At 41.3% G+C, this 22,901-nt stretch overlaps 1 protein-coding gene across 1 annotated transcript in view; it reads right to left on the reverse strand.

The window, feature by feature from the left end:
• Nucleotides 1-21,952, reverse strand: part of SLC17A6 (solute carrier family 17 member 6) — a 54,108-nt gene extending 32,156 nt beyond the window's left edge. The window contains exons 1-3 of the mRNA XM_006020709.3: nt 21,867-21,952; nt 18,665-18,917; nt 17,242-17,360 (exon numbers count right to left, since the gene is read on the reverse strand). Coding sequence (XP_006020771.1) covers nt 17,242-17,360; nt 18,665-18,917; nt 21,867-21,952 — 458 coding nt within the window. The remainder of the gene's footprint in view (nt 1-17,241; nt 17,361-18,664; nt 18,918-21,866) is intronic.
• Between the last annotated feature and the right edge of the window lie 949 nt (nt 21,953-22,901).

Genomic DNA, 22,901 nt, shown 5'->3' on the forward strand with positions numbered 1-22,901 from the left:
GGAAGTCCAGGAAGACTATATCCACTGCTACCCCTGCATCCAATGATTTAGTGACCTGATCGTAGAAGGCCACCAGGTTGGTCTGACATGACCTGCCGCTGATGAACCCGTGCTGGTTGCCCCTGAGCATGCATTTCCCTGCTGGCCCCTCCTGGATGTGTGCCGGAATAATTTTCTCGAACAGCTTGCCCAGGATCGAGGTAAGACTGACTGGCCTATAGTTTCCCGGGTCCTCCTTCCTCCCCTTTTTGAAGATGGGAACCACGTTGGCCCTCTTCCAGTCCTCCGGCACCTCTCCAGAGCACCACGAGTGCTCATAAAGCTGCACCAGGGGACTCACAATGACCCCGGCCAGTTCCTTTAGAACTCTAGGGTGGAGATCATCTGGACCGGCTGACTTAAAAATGTCCAGCCCCTCCAGCAGCTCCCTAACTAGATCCTCACTTACCCTGGGCTCAGGTGTGCCTCCCTCGGGGCCCGATGGGGGTCTAGCAGGGAGGTGGTAGCTCTGGTCCTTACTGAGGAAGACAGAGGCAAAGAAATCTTTAAATATGTTGGCTTTGTCGTCTGGCGTGACAACCAGATTCCCCGTCGCGTCCTGCAAGGGCCCCACATTACCCGGGGCCTTCTTTTTACTCCCTATGTATTTAAAAAAGGACTTCTTGTTGTCCTTAATCCGGGAAGCTAGTCCCAGTTCCATCTCTGTCTTGGCCTTCCTAACTACCCCCCTACACCCCCGAGCAACTGCCGAATAGTCCTCCTTGGTGATGACCCCTCCTTTAGTTAGTGAATAAACCTTTTTCTAGTACCTCGCAATGAAGGTACTCGATTTAACGCACATTAGTAAAAGTGCATTAATGAATGTGTAGATGCACCCAATTTCTCTCAGTTCAGATGTAGTTGTTGTTTTCAGAATTAGTTCTCTATTCTTTGATCTGAATTAGTCCATGGAATTGTTTTTGGATGTATTTAGCATGCAGTGGACCAAGAAGTAGTTCCTCTAGCTAAATTGCATGTTTGTTTGCAAAACAAAGTCTCAAAGCAAGTCTTCATGCCAGTCCAGACACAGGTAAGCCAAATCCTCTGCTCTCTTTTGATTCCAGGGAGGTATATCAGCAGAGGACTGGACCCCAAATTCAATTTCATTTTAGAGCCTCACCCTGCTCTCATTGATGATCATATTCTGCCCAGGCAAAACCAAATGCTGAATGCAGTTACACTTATATAACTCTAGAATTAATTCAGCTGGAACAAATTAAGTACTCTGGGGCCACATTTACATGTGCACTTTACTGCGGAATAAACTAATTAGCTGTGGAGTAAAGCATCATTGTCTATACATGCGATGGTTTTAGGCTGCAGTAAACTCATTAACACTGCCATAACATAGTACTGTTGGGGATAGTACTATCTTACAGTGGAGTAATTAACTGCAGTGAAATGCACATGTAGACACTGACCACAGGCATAAATTGTGCCTGGTCAGCCCATGCCAGCAGAGGGCCAGACTCCTGCCTTCTGCCTAGCTACATGACTCCACACTTTCAGCACCCTTGTGCCCCAACCAGCCCCTTCACTGCCCAATGTAACTATCTGAAACCTGGGGCAGAGCAGGGCAGGAGTGACCCTGGTGTAAACTGCTCCAACCCAGCTCAAAATGCTGCTGTCTCAGATGCACATGTAGATGCTGTGGCTGGGAGTATTTTACTTTGGCTCAGACTGCTCCACAGTTTGTTGCTTTGAATTAATTGTGCATACAAATGCACCCTGGATTTAGTAAACTAGAGATTATTGCTATGCTGATTCAGAACAGTGGTCCAATTAATCCAACTTCATTCTCCAGTTGTGAGTAGTACAAAATGCTTCTCAATATTGGAGAAACTTTTCATCCTAATGTTTTGTAACTATGCTTGGTTTATGCCTTGAACCATAAAATTTAATAATATTTATATAATTGTTACACCTTAATATATTAATTTACATATAGAGGAAGACCATCATATATCCTTATTTAAAAATCAAGGGGCAAGGGACTTGGAGCTCCCTTATGCCAGGGCAGGGGGACTTGGCCCCTGTCTGGGCTTCTGTGGCAGAGCCTTCCCCAGCAGCAGGCAGCTCCTGGGGGCAGGAAGCTATCTCCTGCCCCCTGGTAGGTGGCTGACTGGGAGCAGATTTGGCTCCTGGTCAGGCATCTACATGAGTATTACAGTGCCATTACTAATGCTGAGTAAATTTGCTACTTACATTTGCAGGTAACAGGTTTACTCAGGGTTAGAGAGACTTACTGTGAAGGAAGCCTGTGCACGTGTAGATCCATGTGCTTACTACATAGTAAACTATGCTAATTCACCATTCAGCATTTTGTGTAGATGCTCCCAGTAAGTCCCATGCGCATGTAGATGGTAATGCTTTACTGGGTGTGTCTACATATGTAGTTATGCGTGCCTAAACATAATGCACCATAGTTTAAGGTACATTATGGTGATTTAGGCGCATGTCTACACATAGATGTGCTAATGTGCATTAAGTCGCATTAAATTTAGACTCGCATAGCTAAGTCGCATTAGCCCATGTGTAGCTGTGCCTAATGCACATTAATGCAATGTGCATCCATTGACACGCACACTGTTAATGAGCATTAACCATTAACACATGGGCTAATGTAACTTAGCTATGCAAGACTAAATTTGATATTTGCTTTAAGCATGTATCAAATTTAGCCAGGATTAACCTAAAACCTCCATTTTTGAAGGTTCATTAAGGGCACACATGTGTGGACAAACCCCTTTAATGTGCCTTAAATGGTGATTTTAGGCTAATCCCGCTTAAAAGGGCTACATGTAGACAAGCCCACTGTGCATTATATTAGTCTAATGAACAGTAAAATCTTGTGTAGATGTGCCCACTAACTTTGTCAGCCAATTGGGACTCTACTACATTATTTAAACTTAGGCCCTTATTGTCTATCACAGTTTCAGTATCTCAGGAAGTTACACAAGGAAGTCAGTCTCAGAAGTGGGATATCAAGTGGTAAACAAAGGGGGAAGTCACTGGTGCACCAATTAATGGTGTTGAATATATCTACCTTGCCATGCCTGCTCCCTTCTAAAGAGGGCACCCTATATAGGCCTAACTCTTCCTCCTAGGCCTCTTTCAGATACTGTGTAACCCTAGAGATGCACAAAAGGAGAAGTCCTTTATAATTATAGAATAGTAGGAGCAGAAGGGACCTGTAAGATCATCAAGTCCAGTCCCCTACTATGGGCAGGAGGTGCTCAAACAAGTTGGGCTCAAACAAGTTCAATGAGGTACTTATACAGCCTCTTCTTCGGCACCTCCAGGGATGGTGACTGCACCACCTCTACTGGGATCATATTCCAGATTCTAGACACCCTTATGGAAAAGAAGCCTTTCCTTATGTCCAGCCGAAGTTTTTCCTCAACTAGCTTGTGCCCATTGGACTCGTTCTCCTAAGGGGTGCCTTTCTGAAGAGTTGTTCCCCTAGATCTTGGTGTTCACCCCTGACATACTTGTAGGTGGCTATCAAGTCACCTCTCAGTCTTCTCTTACTCAGACTGAACAAACCCAGTTCCCAGAATCTCTCCTCATAGGGCCTATCTTCCAGGCCCCTGACCATATGGGTGGCCCTTCTCTGTAACCTTTCAAGATTATCCACATCCTTCTTGAAGTGTGATGCCCAGAACTGGACACTATTCCAGCTGTGGTCTCACCAACACCAAATAGAGGGGGAGGAGCACCTCTCTGGATCTATTGGCAATGCATCGGCTGATGCACACCAGAGTTCTGTTTGCCCTGCTGGAGATGTCATCACACTGATGGCTCACATTCATTCTCTGGTCGATTGCCATTCCCCCAGTCCCTTTCAGATGCAGTGTCAGCCAGTGTCATCATATAGTTATGATGAGGGTTCTTCCTACCCAGATGAAGGACCCGCCACTTGTCCCTATTGAACCTCATCTGATTGCATTGAGCCCATAGGACCAGCCTGTCAAGGTCATTCTGGATCCTTACCCTGTCCCCAGATGTGTCTGCATTTTCCCACAGCTTGGAGTCATCTGCAAACTTAATCATTGTGCTTTCCACTCCCTCGTTCAAGTCATTGATAAAGATGTTGAAGAGCATGGGCCCAAGCACTGATCCCTGGGGGACACCACTCAAGACAGCCCTCCCGGATGAGGCCACCCCATCGATCCCTGCCGATGAGGCCACCCCATTGATCCCGGGGACATTTCTGTCTTTCTGTATTTCTGAATACAGAAATATATTTCTGTATTTCTGAAGGAAGAGTCCTATATTTCTGTAAACATTGTGACAAAATATTGACAGTCAGACAAAAAGAGAAAATGTTATTTAAATCTTCTTTACCCAGGAATATGCCCCAAACTGAACTAATGCTACTTCTCACATTGGGTGCTCTGAAGATTAACTATATATACTTAAGCCCCCTTCAGATATGTCAAAGTGATATATTATAAGTCATGAATGTTAAAACTTGCAATGTTGAGATCAACGGTCTTCATCAGTTTTTCACTGCCGATTAAAATTTCTAAGTGACAGCGGGTGGCAGCATGGTCAATAACAATGAGAACAAGACAAGATGGCTTGATTTGAAAGCTGGGTTCAAAATGCCAAACTCACTAATCTATCATGGGATAAGGAATAAAAGCCATCCCTAAAAAAATAGAGAACAGTATTCTAGAAAGCTGTAACCATAAAAAAGATTATGGCTTACATAGCACAACGAACTCAATAAGCACTCATAATACAATACAGAAAGAGCTAATGTAATCCTAGGTTGTATAAATAGGGCAGTAATGAGTATGACGAGCATTGGCAAAACAGATACTGGCATCCTGAGCATGGTTCTGATGTACACATTTAAAACAGGTGCTGTGCAGTGAAGGTCACAAAGAGTTAAATTTGAAAACTGGAGAAAATGTCTTGTAGTGAGACTTTGGGGATCAGTCTGGTTAATGTATGAAAAAGATGAAGGATGAGTGTGCAAATGCATCCATAAAGGAAAATTCTGGGTAAAAAAGCAGTTTTTAATCCAGTCATCCAATCTAGTCAAAAAAGGCATAATAAGAAGCAATGTCTAGGACCTGGCCAGATCAATTTAGAAAGGCACACAAATATTTAAGAGAGAATGATAACACCATTGGAACAAGGAAAGTGTTAAATCCACCATCTTTTGATATAAGGGGACTTGTCTTTAGCCAGACAAAACATTTGGCTCAATACAAAAGGTAAGGAGATAGAAGAAGTGTGCACAGTACATAGAAGTAAGACTAAAATCTAATGGCCTCTTCAGACCTTAAAAAAACCCGATGAATCTAATTTGACTTTAGCCTAGTAAAGTAATGAAATTCTTAACTAATACTTTTCATTCCACATTGTCACAGCAGTCCCAGAATAAATGTGTGATTTCAGGTACCTGTTGTACTCTCACACCTAAGTGAAAATGTGTGGAGCTGTGATGTCCTGGCTTTTGTATCACTTTCATATATTTGTGCTTTGCAAATTCAAGAAAATGATCTTCATCTGTGACTGCTAAAATCTCATTACTTTGTTTTCTAATAGGAAAGATGTGCCAGTATTCTTTTAAATTATGCTAACAAAATGGCATTAAAATCCTGTCTCCAAAGTCCATAGCTAAATAACTGATTTCAATAGAAGAATATTTCACCATGAATTTCCACAGTGCCCAGGATAGATTTTTAGTGTTCAATAAGGCAGGTTTACTGAAACTGGAACTGTACAGTCCTACAAAATACAGCAGCGAATCATTATGCTCTCCACATTTTTCTAATAATTCCATGTAATCCTGTAACAATGGCAAAGTTCTTATTTTTTGCTGGAATCCAGAATTTTAGCTGATGTAAATAGGTATAAATCCAACACATTTTCTGGCCCTGTTAGATTTTAGAATTTGAAATTCACTGAATTTCTACACCATCCCTATTAGTTTTGCTTCTATTAAATATTTAGTGTTTTCCTCTAAAGATATACATCAAAATATAAATTAAAGCCCCCACATTTGTGAATCTTCAGTTTCTTACTTCTATTTCAGTTTTCCTAACCAAACCATTAACATTTTCCACAGCAAGCAATCCTTTGGAACCCAGTGATATAGTTTGCATGAGTAAACTGAGACATTTTTTACAGAAATGAATTGATGTATCCTCCTTTAAAATGCTGGAAAGTATTTCAGCAAACCTACATGATTAGGATATGGGTAACATTGTTATTATTTCCTGTTTTCTAAACCAAATCAGCAGATTTAAGCATCATACTCTATATAAGCCAAATCTTTGTAAACTAAGGTATTCAGAATTGAAATTGTGTCTGGAACTTAATTCCCACACCCCTTTCACCACCTTTTTATGGAGGGTACCATTATTCTATACTTGCTCTGTATGTAGAAATAAAATACTGTATGTATTTAAACAAACAATATTCACACTGGAACTGAAGTACCTGAGGATGTTTGGTACCAGTATTGGTTATGAAGGAGCTAGCTTCTGATCTTCTAGTCAGCCCCTGACTTTGCATTATAAAAAATAACTCCTGAGGTTATGGCTGCCAGCTCTACCTTTCATGTTCACTTCAAAGTCCTGCCAATTAAATTGGGCTATGATCCCAGGCACTGGTGGAGGCCTACTCTATTTACACTCAGAGCAGCCAATGCTGAACAAAGCATCATGTATGTTCTGTCACCCCACTGCATTTGCAGGGCCTTTTAAGTAGCAGTCCCTGTAGGGTGGAGGCTAGGGGGCATATCACTAGGATAGCTGGTGCTGTTGTTCCCTCTGCCATATGGCTCCAGTCCTTCCACTTCCCTGACATGAATGATGAAGTCATTTTCACACCTTAATGCTTCAGCAAAGGATTTGGGTGGGATATTCTGTTTGATAAAAGGGGGCCTCAGATGTGTGGCAAAAATTAATAACGTATCCAAGCCCTTATTAAATTAGATGGTGGGAGATCTGCTTTTACATATTAATGCTTCACGAAAGGCTTATAATAGGATTTGAACATGAGTAGCGCATGCACACTCACACACACACACACACACACACACACTTCCCCCTTAGCACCCCCCACCTCGCCCCATAGACACACGAATAAAAATAGCCTGTTTCACTGTGTTTTTTCAAATGACAAGTAAAGTTGTTATGCTGAGGCTCCTGGCACTGTTCATTGAAATATACTGTGTTAATAAACTGGATCAACCTTAACGCTATCAGCACTCTGGACAAGCATCTATGAAATACAATGGGAAACCTAAGATAAGTGTTCTCCTCCATCTGGTACCAATGTAATTTAAACATTTTTAATTTTTTTAATTAAATGTGTTGTAAAATACCTTCCAATATCAAAACAATGCAATATTTTTTCTGGCACTATTGACACATGGTCCAGACAACTTAGAGAATATTCTTGAATAAATTTAGCATTCTTCAGCATTTTTGATTAATTTATTCAGGCTTCCAGGAAAGAAGAAAGAAAAGCAGGACTGGAAAGGAAATCTGAAAACAAAAGACAGGAGGAAGGGGCAATGCTAAGAGAGGTGGAAGTGGGTTGACTAGTTCTATGCATAGCATCTGATGAAGTATACTGTCACCTACAGAAACTTATGCCTCTCTGACGCAGTTAGTTTCTAAGGTGCCACCCTATCCTGCCTTCGTCCTGACATCAGACTAACCACAGACAACTGCCTCTCTTTAATGAAGTTAAGATAGACATTGAAGTATCTGCATATAGTTATCTCAGAATTTTTGGGCCTACCAAATTAATTGTCCATTTTTTTAAAGAATGTATTGACTGTAATGTTGATGGCCACTAATCTGTCTTGCCATCAAACAGATGGAATGCATTTACACAGCAAAGTAGATACATGGATAACCATTTCTTTATATACAGAGGACATGATGACATCTGAGAACTAATGCATCCTGAAATTTAGGACTAGATTCTGAATTATGCCATGCTACTGGGGTAGACATACAATGCTCCCTTGATGAAGCCAAGTGAGGAAGAATAAAAGCCTTTGAGCATATGGACCCATGACTACCCACACCCTAACTTCTATCTTTACAACTTTATGCATAGTTCATATGGGTCACAACCCCAATTTCCAAGCTATGGCTAGTGAACGGGGTTGACTGTGCCAGAAGGTATTTTCTGTCTCTCCCAAACCCCATAGTTTTCACCCATGAAGCTAGCTAGTTTCCTTAGCTTATGAGTATTGTGACTTTATGCCTCAAAATAACTAACATTACAATATAAAGCTAATTATAATAAAAATAAGTGAACTAAAAAAAGTTAAAATATAGAAAAGAACCCATCATCCTGCTTACAATTTTCATTGATACCTGCTCTAGTCTTTGCTTAAAATGCTCTGGAAATGAAGTAAGAGGCATAGAAAGCAAATAGGCATGTAAGAGTTAGGACTAAGATGATTGGAGAATCCATACTGGTCTCATCTTTACAGGAAGTTAGGGGAGTTCCTTTCAAAGGGCTTAAAAGGAAAAAGTTTTTACAGGTGTAACAGATCATAAAAGGCACATACAATTTCATACCTTTGAAATTTCATCCAAAGTCACTGCAAGCCAGATTCTGCCATCATGTATGCAGGTATAAATTGTCATTTTGGGCAGTTCAGTACAAACAATTCTTAAATGCACAACCACAGTCAGTAGAGTAAACAAGATGAGATCTCACACAACAGGGAGAGAAAATAATAATGAATATATCAGTATGTCACTAAATCTCAGTAATCTGTTCCCCCCTTGAACACTGAGTTCAGTTCTGATACGTGATATCAAAAAGGGAAGGAGCAGAAATAAGGTCCAGAGAAAGGCAATCAATGTGACTGGAAGCAAGGGAAGTGACCCATATGAAGAGAAAGGGATTGGTAGGATTACTCTGCTAAAAAAGAGATAAATAAGAAGTTGCATGCTAGTTGCATATAAAATAGGAAAGGCCAAATAGATTCTGTTAATTAACCAGTTGTAAGAGTTGTCAAGAAGATACCAAATGAAACTAAAGGAGAAAACTCATTTTAACTGATAGATTTGGAGAAAAAAATTACTTTAATATATATTTTAATTCCACAATATTTTAATATGTGGAATTAGCAGTCACACAAACCCTGGTCATGGAGCCACTGCTGGGAACTCCCTGCTGGTAGGGACTGGGGAGTTTATTCCTTGCCCAGCTCTGTGAGCATGGACCTGGGCAGGGAACAAGCTGGGAAGCTTGTTCTTCTTCCCTCCCCACCCCCCAGGTCCATAAGCAAGGAGCTGGAGGGGGAACAAACATGCCTGTTCTTCCTCCTTCCTCCCCCCCCTGCATTTACGGAGCTGGGCAGGGAACAAGCTCCCCAGCCCCCACTGTACAATTGCAATTAAGGAGCAGGGTCTGAGAGCTCTTTGCAAGGGGACAGTTCTAGCTGATTGGGGCATTGGTTGGGACTTGCCCCTCCCCTGCAGCTCTTTCCAAGCCCCATTCCCTTGATAAGGGAGCCAGAGCCAGGAGCTCCCTGCTGCCAGGGCAGGGTAACATTGTCCCAGTCCCAGCAGCAGGCAGCTGTCTCCTGGCCTGGTGCTCCCTGCCAGCCTCTGGGCTAGTACCCAGGGGGAGCCTAGAGTTCCCCCAGTGGCCACAGGGGCACATTGCAGGGCTGCAGAGCAAATCTTTTCACTAATCCTCACATGTGTAGACACCTACCCAAAACCCTTACTGTGCAGTAGCTTACTGCACAGTAAATCTCGACTGGAGTAAATGCATGTGTATATGAATGCAGTGGGCACTAAATTCAATTGGGATGGGTACATCTACATGCTCATTAGTGTGCTTTTGTTACAGCGCATTAAATTTAGTACCTCTAATGTGAAGTACTAACTAAATGCACATTAGGCTGCCCTAACATGCTGTAGTGAAAGCACATGCCTTTTTAGTAATGCGTGATGCTCAGTAGCCTAATTGTACTGTTCATTAGCTGATTAGCATGTTTTTGCCAATGAGCAGTAAAATTGTCTACTGCACATTAAAGGCAGATATAAATATGCCCAACAGTTCCCAATCCCCATGTGGTGGGGAGACAGCTGCCCCTGCAGCTGGCACAGCTCTCTCCACCTGGCAGAGTTTGGGACCAGCCCTCATGCCCCCTGCCTGCCCCTGGGGCTGGCACCCAGAGGAGCCTTGAGCTCCCCCTGACTGCTGCACGGGGGTAGAGCAGACAGGAGTGGCTCTGGATTGGGATGTTCCTGTTAGGTGCAATTTGCTCCTGATAGGGGTGCACATGTAGATGTGCATCCTGGAGAACATTAATGAGCCTGAATTTTCTGTGGAGAAAATTCAGGCATATTAATTGCTTGTGTAGTTGTGCCCAGTCAGTGGAAGAATCATGATTAGAATCAAGAGTTCAGGTCCTGTGCTTACCCCATTAGATAATGTTGACTCTCCATGACAAGGATCTGATGTGCAAACCCTTCGTCATGGTGCACCACACTTCAGTGACTTGGCATAACTCAAGGAGTGCAATGCAGCAAGATTCTGGCCACAACCCCTCAGTGGAGAATTTTTATGAATGGGAAATGTTGCTCATATACATCCAGCATAGCTGGCTCCTATACGAGCCACTTTCCTCCCACTGTAGCACAAGACATAGGAGGTGACACAGGACTTGACAGAGGTCTACTACATTATTCCAATCTTTAGCTGGTTTAAACTGTTTTAAGAAATCTGCACCAGTGATGTAGTCTGTTTAACTCATGCTTGGTTTGGCTTGAATAAACTCAATTGTTTTCCACTCTTGCTGCATCCAGCAGAGCTCCATCTCAAGGGAGAATCAAACACTAAGTGGACTATTCATATATATTTAGATATGGCCATAGCATTCTATTATGTATGCTTAATCATTAGATTTACTAGTGAACTTCACTATGCCACTTTATGGTCTATGGTATCAGTAGGATGCTTAGAAAATAATCAGTATAATGGCATTGTTGTTCTATTATAAATAGGAAGCAAAAATCATCATTGCATTTTGTACCAAAACAGCTCACCCCTTAGCATTCCTTTAAAACAACTAAATATCTTGTCCATGAAATTCTCATTTTTAAGTCAAGCCTGTTTTTGAAAAAAGAACCCATAAGGTTTTTTGTTGTTTTTTTTGTTTCTATCCCTGCAAATGATGGATGTATTAAAAATGTCTATTGGATTGAGATTTAATTATGAGATAAACGTCAATCAAAGTTTATATTATGGAACAATTATTAACTGTGTGGTTAAGATCAGAGGACTGTCTTCATTCCTCAAAGTGCTGCCTACTCAGAGGACATTGATGGTCCAATAGTGTTAACTGCTTTTGCAAGAGCCCTTATAATACTGATATTCAAGTTTGCACCTGAAAAACATCTAAAAGAGATTTTCAGTGTTTTTATTTGATGCTGACTTCCATTGTGAATTATGACTTAATTGACTAAATAGTGCAGATATGTGCCAATGATCTGCATTAGAATTTTTCTGGTTTCACTTTTTATTATTAAAAGGAAAAAATGCCCCAATTTTCTCTCTCAAGAAGTTTGCACTTCTTAGGGACATGCTTTTCTGTCAATTGTGCCAGTTGCTAGGAAAATCCAGAGTGAATCCAAAGCCTCAGTAATAATGAACATTGCTAGACCTGCAGACAAAAAGCTGGATCCTCAATCTGCTAATATTTTGTATAAGAGTTTTGCCATTACCATGAATGGGAACAAGACTGTAACTAATGTATAGTATATCAGGATGTGCGTTTTTGCCTGATACTACAACCTCAAAGGCCCTGAATCATGGAAGTGTTTCCTCCTGCTAAAGATATTTATGGGGGTTTCTCTGCAGAGCTTATTAATTCAATTCCCAGCCAAGAAAGAGAGCCTTGTTTTTTAATGAAGCCAGGTGTTCCCTTTGTTCTTCCAAAGTCTACCTACCTGTACACCCTCATTCACAACAATCCCCAGAGTTTGAGAACCTGGGGAATAAGACTAAGGTTAACCATGAACTCTATCCTTATGCGACATGCTGTTGCCACTAAACCACCAGACAGCCCCTCACTATTTTCTTCTATCAGTATCTTAATGTTTAATCTTTCCATTGATTAAACGTTATCATTGAGAACTTCCCTCTGAGGAAAGGTGTGACTGCAGTAAATCCCACCCTTGAGACTCTGCACTGCACAACCCTTGGGTCTTGTACTTTGCTTGGATTGTTTACATGGTGATGTCAGATCAGCAGCCTCCAATTACAGAGTCTCCTCTGGGAGAAAGCATTATGGTAAAAATGGAACAAGGGTTCCCTTTGGTTCACTACACAGAAAAACGCATGTCTGAAGCTTTGTTTGTTGGAGATGTGTAGGTGCTCAGGGCCCAATATTGATCTCTTAAAGGACTGATCACATCCTGTGTGTCACTGTACACCCTCATCTCCCTTAGTAGGTGGTTGGAAATTAGTGTTCAACACAACAGAGAAGCAGACAGACAATCCCTATTTCAACTGACTTCAAAGGAAGTCAAGGGTGCTCAGAAGATGAACAACACTCAAAGTACTTTAAAATAACCTTTAATATTTCCTACAAATCATAATAAAATGTTCATTGGAAAATCCATCTCCTCCTCAAGAAAATAGTTCAATTGACTTCAGAACTGAAAATATCACATTTTTATATTATTTGAGACAATCACTTGACAATTTAGAAATGTTTTTGGTTAATCAGCTTCATCTATTTTTCTTTGTTACTATTGTTCCTTTTTATAAATGAATTGATCCTTGTTTTAATGTATAAGCATAATTCTAGGGATAAGAAGACATTAGCACGCTTAAGAACAAAGTTTACAGTTGCCATGTGAGATTAATTTTGATCCAAGCTATCATACAGAAACAAACAGATCCTATAAACATTTTATCCAATCTTTCTCATGCCAAATCTGATCCCAGAGAATTAAATGGAAGCTATATTAAAGATAAGAACTATGGGACTGAATCTAAAATTAAGAGGCAGTGTACAGCTACAGATTTGATTGTCTGTAGTTAGAAAAGTAATCCAGGATCCCAGTTATAAAAACTGAAAGTTTTGATTGACTTGATAAAATTGTACTGCAGATTTAGAAAAAGAAAACCCATATGACATGGCTCTGTGTTAATGATAATTGCTTAGCAGGGAGTAGTAACCATTTTAAAACTAGGCAAGATCAAGATAAAAGTTCTTGGCGTAGCTTTAAAGGCTAATTAGCTTAATATCAGCAAAACATAAATAGTAATCTATTTAAATAGAGAAATAATGGGTTCTAGGAAGGTTTCCACAACATGAACATAAATATTTTGTTACTAGAGGGTTGTTTCTTCTATATTTTATAAACTGATGACATTTTAGAATTATGCCCAAATCTTTGTAATTAGGACTACAAATAGGGCTGCTGGACTGAGTCTTAATGTCAAATAAACAAACTCCTGCATGCTCAGCATCCCCCTGCCCTGCCAGTAACAACTAAGCTTTCAACAAACCCTGCTCTTCCTTTGGCACTCCTGGTAGCTGGAAGTCACTCATCACTCCTGTTGTCTTCTCCATATGATTGCTGGCTCCCTCACTCTCTTTCACTCATCTTCTGCTCCCTTCCCCCCTCCCCCTGCCCCCAGGATGATACTTTTCTCTTTGTTGAATCCTTCCATCCTCTTGAGTACATGACTGAATCTATCAGCTGTTCTGTGGAGAATGGTTCTATTATACTGCATAGTCTTAAGTTCACCCACGAAATCTGTTTCCTAGACACTACTAAACTATGAATTGCTCCAAAAAGGGGTAAAACTAAGAGCGTCCAAGGCATTTAATTAAATCAATGTATTATTCACTAAGATGTGAATGGATTTGTGTGCTTAAACTGACATGTGTAACTACAATGATTTATACCCAGGCACATCTACACGTGCGCTTTAATGCGCAGTACCCCGTTTTACTGCACATTTCAGCATCACGGCAAAAACTGTGCTAATATGCTAACATGCAGTAAAATTAAGCTACTCCTGCATTACGTGCCACTAAAAAAGCATGCACTTTCACTACTGTGCTTTAGAGCAGCCTAATGCATGTTTAGTTAGTACCTCTTATTAGAGGTACTAAATTTAATGCGCAGTACCAAAAGGGCATTAATGAATGTGTAGACACACCCAGCAAGAACCAGAACCTCCTGAAAGAGCTGAGCCTGGCCTTGATACTATGAATTATGGTAAGAAGTTACCATGAATTATGATAAGAAGCTGAGTCTGGCCTTGTTACTAAGAACTATGGTAATTTACATCCTTTGAACTCCAGGGAAATTTTTGTGTGAGTTTACTGGAGGTTGTAAACTATTTACTGGAGTTTAAAACTATTAAAGCCTAAGAATCAGTCTTAAAGTTCATATATACACAGAAGTCTCACTAGACTCTGGCCAAATTCAATCCTGCTCTGATTTACATAGCCAGCAGAAACTGGAAGGGGAAAAGAGTGCAAGTAATGTACACTGATTTATAATTTAGTGCAGCACAAGTGAAAGTGATTTTATTCTGTGATAATTTGATTCAGTGCTAGCAGACCTAGTCATGTGTCCCTTTGATTTGTTAGGAGTAGTTGGAAATGATGTAGGCATGAATCTGACCCAGAGAGGGTTAGATGGAACCATTTGTGAAGGAAAGTGTTATTCAGGGAGGCATGAGAGTGTACCTTCCTGAAGAACACTTTCCATCACAAATGGTTCTATCCATTTCAATGCAGCAAATTTAGCCATCACATTTGGAAACATGTATAATTCTGTGCTGTGGCTACCTCAATTATGGTGATACTCTGCACAAACTGAGTATAGAACCAATACAAATTCCACTGCTTTTCCATGTTATGAGTAATCTGTGCATGTTTTATGACTGGTATCTTAATTTGACACGTAATTTTTCATCAAGATGAATTTGTCCTGGTCCAAGGCTTCTTCAGTTTGCTAAGCTAATGCAAATTCTGAGTGGTTTCAATGAAGCAAATGGAGCTGGTCTGCATTTATAACCGTGTATTGGGAAGCAGCATTTCACTTACACACGTCGGGCTGCATACAACACTACTGAACACACAAAGTGGTATCCATGGCTGTTCCAGCTATGGATCAAAATCTGTTACCACTTACACCAGTTGATTGATTAAAAAAATTAAAAGCCCATCACCACTTCCATTGCAATTGCACTAGAATAAATGAGTATAGAAACTCTCTTTGGGTCAGATCCTGCAGCTTTACTCGCACCAAACTCCCAGGGAAGCCAGTTATTAATGGTCTCGGTAAATACAGTAGAATTTGGCCCAGACAGAAAAGTAAGAGTAGTGGATGTAATGGAGGACTTCTAGATGACAATCATTATGTTTTGTTGCAAATTGCCTTTTATATTTCTGATCCAATTTTAAAAATGAAAGATATAAAAATCTCCTGTCAATATATGTATTATATAAAAATATGGTGCTTTGATTTTGCTCCCCAGAACCCCAATTTTGGGGGACCAAAGCATCAGCATTGATTTAGAGCTCCACCAGATTCACACTGGGAGAAGATCTGACCATTTAGAGCTGCTCATTGATTTATTTATAGAGCTCTCTGCTCTGTAAGTATATTTTCTGTCCTAAAATATCACAGATACCACCAAGCTTTCTCATTAGGAATAGTTTCTGTCACAGTCCACTCCTATATCTAATTTTACACAATCCTGAGGGAAGGTGAGTTACATGTTCCCTTTTAATATCCATTTGCACTTAGTCCATTTCTGCTCTGAAGAGTGGCACTAGGACCTTTCCTACCTCTCCAAATGATGAGCCTATAGCATTAAGGATGGATATAAATGCCTTGTGTGTCTTGAATACTCAGTGGATCTAATTAACAGGTGGAATCACACCCAGGGTGCTTGAAATATTGCCAGACACCATAGAAACAAATCTTTAAGACCCTGAGCCATCTGCACTTGCTTTTCATTGTACAAAGCTCATTGAAACGTGATTTTCCCCCCATTTATTCAGACTACACTAAATTCAGTTCAGTGTCAATTAATAACTACTACTAAATGATGAGCTTTCCCCCTTTCATTAAAAGAAAAGTAGCCACTACCTCTAAATAAAATTTTCTTGCAACCTGGGGGGAAAAAAAAAATCCCTCATTTGATAAAGGTAGAGGTATACTTCACCTTTTTGAATTTGCCACTGAATAGAGCTAAAAAAAAAAAATTGCACCTTTAACTGAGCATGTTTTTATTTAAAAAATAAAGACAAGAAACAAACCTGAAATCCACAGGCAATGATGTAGCAAGGTCAATAAAATGGATACAATAACAGCAATGTTGGAGGTTTTTTCATGGATTTTGTTGTTTCTTGTTCTTTAAAAAAAATATGCAAGTATGTATGTGTGTGTGTATATCAAATATATATATTCATATTATCTATATTTACATATTTACATTATATATTATATATATTTATACATGTATATATTTATATTTTATAATATAAGATAAGAAAATAATATACTATAATATATATAATGTGTGTATTCATATATATATATATATACATACACATAATATATATATATATATATATATATATATATATACACACACACACACACACACACACACACACACATTTCTGTTTGCTATTATAGAGGACCAGACCTATTTGGTGATGCTTCTGCTTTTTGAAGAAATGACAGTGTCATGAAAGAGGTGGATCGCTGCCTTTTGTTTAATTGAATGAAATAAAATCCCGTCCTGTATCACTGGGACCTCGATGTTGCCTTGTCCCTGCTCTAAAAGATGCCTTGCAATCCGACCTGTTAATGGTCAGAGCGCGTGTTTGACTGGCAAGTCACTGCTGAAACCGTGCTGAAACTGTGCCAAGCAAATCTTATTTAACGAGAGGATATTTGGGAAGGATTGTGCCTATCCGAGAAGAAGGCTGCTTTCAGACATGTATCCAACAGATCTCAGCTGCAGCAGAGCTATAAGCCACCCGCAGAAGATCTCTAACACATCTCAGACACCCTGCTTCTGTCCTCCCCATACGTGCCTGCCTTTGCGGAGGCTGAGTATCCAGCCAAGAGAGAGGCATAGCAATCCGGTGTAGCGGTTGGCTCTATAGATGATGCACGTGCATATGTATTTATATTTGCTCATCATTACCTGTTAGCTGCCAGTCTGGATGCGATATATCCCCCAGGGATTTGAGTGATGATATATCCCCAGAAAAAAGAGCCGTGGATCATGCCAACTGTCTCGGGATCCCAATTAAACTTCGCTTTCTTCCAAGGAGAGAGGGGGAGAAAGAGAAGAGGAAGGCAGTAAGCAGGCCAGATTAAAGCATTCATTAATATTAATTGAACACTCTGCGGTCTGTGGGGAATTGCACATCAAATATGGCAGGTTTTACCCTCTACAAGCAAGAGGCTATAGACATGGGCGCAAGGTGCCTCCAACGTATTAACTGCTAGGTTCAAGCCGTTCATCGCAACGAATTAGTCTAGACTATCTGCCAAAATGTGGCACTTGCACTTAAGAGAAGCGCGTTTGTGTGTGCGTGTGCGTGTGTGTGTGTGTGTGTGTGTGTGTGTGTGTGTGTGTGTGGCTGAGAGATCCACCCAGACGCAGCCGTGTCATTGGCGATCACTGTGCATTATAAATGTGTGATCTTGCAACGCCAATTCTCCCTAGTCTCCTGCCAAGTCTGCATGATCCGGGGTGTGGGGAGCAGGACTGAAAATCACCCACGGGAAAAAAAAAATCCCAGAAGCCTGTTGCAGGTGGGCAAATCCTCTCCAAGTTCATCCGCAGTTAGGGAAGTCAGTGTATTGCAGCGTGCACGCGTTCCCGAGGTTTGCAAGATCTATCGAAAATACATAATACAGGGCTCAGTGGGAATCAGAATTAACCTCATTCCTAGACGCTCAGACGCTCTCATTCCTCTATGCTCACCCTTTACCATTGTGTGTGTACCTATGTCAGCGTGTTATATATATTCTGTCTTTGTGCCTATGTATTATGTGCATATACACCCGCTCTCATTAGACCATTCACTTGCTTAACACCCTTGAATTTTATGACCCCAAATCCAGTCATCCTGGTATTTCCAGAGGTCTACACCAAGCTGCTTCATTTCCTTACAGACCATCGTGCATCCATTTTTCAGTCGCTCATCTGCATTTATCTTAAGGAACGACGTTGATGTTTCTCTAAAGCTGGGCACAAAGGTAAAACACCTGCACGCAAGCTAGTGCCAAGCAAACTGTTGGCAAGAGAAACAAGAAGGATCGACCTTGCTCTCTCCTGGGCATTTCTGACCTCACGGTCCTCTTTTCGTTGCTATTCTAAGTACAATATGAAGCTGGACTGAGGCAATTTGGGTCGGGAATCCTCCGACCCAAAAACAAGGGCATTAGAGTAGAAGTAAAAGGAAATCATCCCTACTTTATTGGTGATTGTGGAAGCACCATGAAAGCCTACAGGGCCTCTCGTGCATTATTTTCCTTATTGGGGGTTGGTTTTCCCTCACCCCCGGGGTATCTAGTAGTGTTGAGAGGGAGTGGGTTTTACGGGGAGTGATTCCCACCTCTTTAATAATTTTTCCTCCTCGGTGTATGGTGCTGTTGTTGACCATGTCCACGATGGCTACTCCCAAATTACAACGGATTCCAAAGGAAATGCAGAATCCCAGTCCGCTCATGATGGCAATGATATATCTTCGGGGCAGCCCAAAACAGGTGCAGTCGCAGAGAGGAGCTTTCTTCTCGGGCATGTCCAGAGGTTTCCCATCTTCCGTGAGCTCGATATTGTCCCCAGGCTTCTGTTTCTTCTCTAGGACTCTGCCCAATGCAAAGGGAAAGACAATCAAGGGACCTGAAGTCAACTCTCCCAACCACTTTAAATAGCAGGGGTATTTGGGTTCTGATTCTTGCTCTTATTTAACTCACAGGTATTATTTAGCAATGACCTGTAGGATTTACAACTAGTCATTCCCCCCAAACTCGAGGAGGATTAGTCCTCTATCCTTAAAGCCTTGTGCGGAAATATATAGGCTGCGTTCAGAAGACATCACCAGTATCTACTGCGGAGGAGCCATATTGGCTGGTTCAAAGGCGGTTGCTGGGGACTGCAAACATATTTGGGGGCAGGGTTCAGCTCTAGTGTCTTTATTACATTTTAAAAAAATCAAGGGAACGCATCTTGCTTGTGATTAAGGGAGCATAAGGAGGGTTGTGAAGCTGAACAATTATTTCTATTTATTCCAGATTTGCAAAATGGCTGTCACACGTATTGGAAGAGAAATGTGCCAGTGTTTTGAAAAAGAGCCTCTGCAGAGGACTCGACGTCCTTGCAGCATGAACAACTTCCATTTCAGAAAGAGTCTAGTCGATCATCCGAACACACCGCCCATTAGAAACCACAAATACATCTCACATCAAGAATATACATTATATAAATACACACACTATGATCACGAGCAGGATTTGGTCTTTGCATTGGTTGTATAGGTTGGTTTTATACAGTGATCACGGTGCCCATCGTTGACTAAAAAGCTGAAATCAAAGCGTCTAAGGTACAACGTGTAAAATTATAAAGGAAAATGTAATATTGACACCTATTTCGATATAACACGATAGAATTCTAGGGGCATTTTCACCTACACGGAGAGCTTCAATATATATATATATATTTCCAGAGGGGAATCCGAATAAATAAATACAATTCCTGAAAGGGCTTGTCGACATCAAAATGCATTGTGATTATCATACGAAGGTGCCCAGTGATGAATTTCTTGATTCTGCTATGAAAGGGCCAGTTTCATCTGGCGCAATGTGCATCCCCTTCAAAACAAGGCGTTGGAAAACCGCATGGAAAGAGTCAATTTTGATAAAGCGCTACCTTGGTTCCCATCGGACCAACATTTTTTCACGTGAATAATTCTCCTTGACTGTGTAGTCTCAGATCAGCTCATGTCAGTAACATCTAAGGGGATAGCCAGGATCTGGCCTCAAATATTATCTGTATTCTGGATCAGGAACAAATATATCAACCCAGCCATTCCTCAGTTATACTCCTTTTACTGCTCGCGCCAGTGCGGCTTGTAAGACCCCGTCTTTTTCAAGTGTTGCTAAATGGAAAGATACATTTCAAGTTTAAACTGGTTCGTTCAAATAGGACAAAATGCGAAACCCGGCTTGCTCAAAGAACTGCCCGTGTTCTTTATCAAATTAGGTCAAAGTATTTCGGACAGATACAAACGGATCAACACAAACCACGGCGGCTTCTGCTCGAAAATGACGAGCAGAAAATCGTAGTTTAATACTCCGTAATGGGGATAATCCTAGTGGAATCTGTTTTACATGCTGGGGTGGTATATTTTATAACATTTGGTTGAAAGTTAGAGAGTGACTATGGTCTCTACATGGTGTGGAGGAATGAAGTTTATTTTTTTGTGTGTCAAAGAATGGACAGGTGGCCTCAATCGTTGCATTTACATTGGTTGAGTCTGCTTGAAGATCAGTAAAGTTCCCTTGACATTTTAAAAGACTCGTTTTTAATTATTCAGTTTTTTTCCCTTCCTAAATGCCCTTCCCCCCCCCCCCCCCCCCCCCCCCAGGCACTTTAAAGAGACTGAATTCCTCGTGGCAAAATAACCTTGTATTTCTAGACTCCAACTCTACGGATTCCACCTTGAAAACAGAAACTTTCAATTTCTTCTTTATAATTTTAAATATTTTCCCTTGCATAAAAAAAAAGGCATGGGATGTTGTGCCTCCTGTAACCTTACTGTTCGAATATTACTCCTGCAGTATCGTACTGCATGGCCGCCACGGAAGAGAAATAGGTATTCAAAGAACTCCATCCTTAAAAAATAATAATTCTAATACATTTGGGGAAATTAAGTCACTTCAAAAAAAAATCAGAATCTAAAATATATGGAACCGATTCTCATTTTATAATTTCTTTTCCTCCTAAATAATATCTTGAAGGTGTAGGAAGTCGTCAGACTCGAGATGCATTTGATGCGTCCACACTACGAGGATGGTGTGTTCAAATGTTCTGACCACCCTTTGCAGGGTGTGTGTGTGTGTGTGTGTGTGTGAGAGAGAGAGAGAGAGAGACAGAGAGACCGGAATCCTCTACACACCTTGAAGAGGGTAGAAATGCAGACCCGCGGACACCCGCTGTTGAATTGCATCTCAAATTTCATCCGTTGCGATTGTGAATTTGCTATAAAATCCTTTGATCCTTTTTCTGCGCAGACGGATAAATAATTGAACGCATCACTCTCTATGTTTCAGCTTCAGAGGGAGAAATCGTTCGGTTATCAATTATTTATGCATGTCCATGTTTTTCTGCCTCTTACAGGCGATCCCACAAGGGAATCAATCGAAATCGGGAACGTCTTATTTTATGCCTTTATTTGTGCAATGGACCTGTCAGAAGATTAGAATGTTTTGCAAAATTAAAATGAAATGATAAATCGAGGGAACTGCTAGTATTTAAAACAGGGTCCGATTTTAGGGACAGAAATATGGGGCGGGGGAATCTCTCAGTACATATTTACAAACACCCTTCACAAATCAGATATACAGGTTATACCCGTGCCATGCTCCGATGTTGTTGCGTTAGTTCCTAGGATCCAGATTGATATAAAGAAAATCTATAAATAGCCATTAGCCTATTCACAATGAAAGGTGCTCAGATAGAGGCTATCCGACCTGATCCACCAGTGGCAAGTCATTATTTCTTGTAAGAAATTCAGCTCTATGAAAGGTCTTTCTTACCTGTAGATGTGGCCAAGCGATTTCCCCGCAAAATTCTTCAGCCCCTCCTTGCCGGGGGTCAAAATCCTTTGTTTTACCGACTCCATTCCTGCCGAGGTTGTCACTGGGTTCTGCTCTGTTTTGAATAAGGCACCGCTATAAACAGTGATGATCTCTCATATTGGTTTAATCTCTAACTTTTTTCACTCATGAAATAGCTATTGGTGCGTCTTCAGATGAAGGGAGAGTGGGAGAGAGAGGGTGTGTGTGTGTGAGAGAGAGAGAGAGAGAGAGGCGGCGTGTGTGTGCGAGGGGGAGCGCGCATGCAGCCCACGGATTTCCTAACAGAGCAGAGTTGGGAGATACGATTAGAAAGTCTTTTTGGATGTGCAGGATCCAGCGGCGGAAGGTGGAGGCAGTGCCATGCTTGGTTTGGGAGGGGAAAGAACCCTGTTTGCTAAGAGGAGAAAGTCCCGGAGTTGAAAATAAATCCTGGTTTCAGGCGGAGTGTTTCCCTGCACTGTAGATTTTGAGTTGGGGGATTCTTAAGGTTTACCTTGCAATAGGAGAAGTCAAAAATAAAAATAAAAAGTTCCCACTGCCTAGCACACACCAGCTTGAGAGACCCTGCTGGCTGAGTTGCAAGCCTTCGGATAAAAACAGCGCTAGCGTTTCATTACTGTGAGCTACTCCTTAGGCACCTGCCTATTCCGGCGCAGCTCGCCCAGAGCGGCAATGTAGAGTAGACTGGGACTTCGGGCTCCGTGGGGCGGCGATTCGGATCAGCACAGCGCCCCGTCTCGCTCCGGAGCGCGTTCAGCACCACAGACAGCTCCCCTGGCTCTGGGCTCGGTCCCTGGCGCGCTCAGCACCACGGAGAGCGCGAGCGGTAGCTCTGCCTGGCAGCCAACTTTCTAGGGGAATTGGGAGGATTCATTGTGGGGCTCTTGAAGACTGGATGCTATGGAAACCGAAGAGGAACCATGTCAGCATCTCTTTCCAGGTTTTTTTTTTTTTTTTTTTTTTTTTTCCTTCCCAGAGAATGGCCCAGGGAAA

The sequence above is a fragment of the Alligator sinensis genome, unplaced genomic scaffold, assembly GCF_000455745.1.
Source record: "Alligator sinensis unplaced genomic scaffold, ASM45574v1 scaffold165_2, whole genome shotgun sequence".
Taxonomy (NCBI): domain Eukaryota; kingdom Metazoa; phylum Chordata; order Crocodylia; family Alligatoridae; genus Alligator; species Alligator sinensis.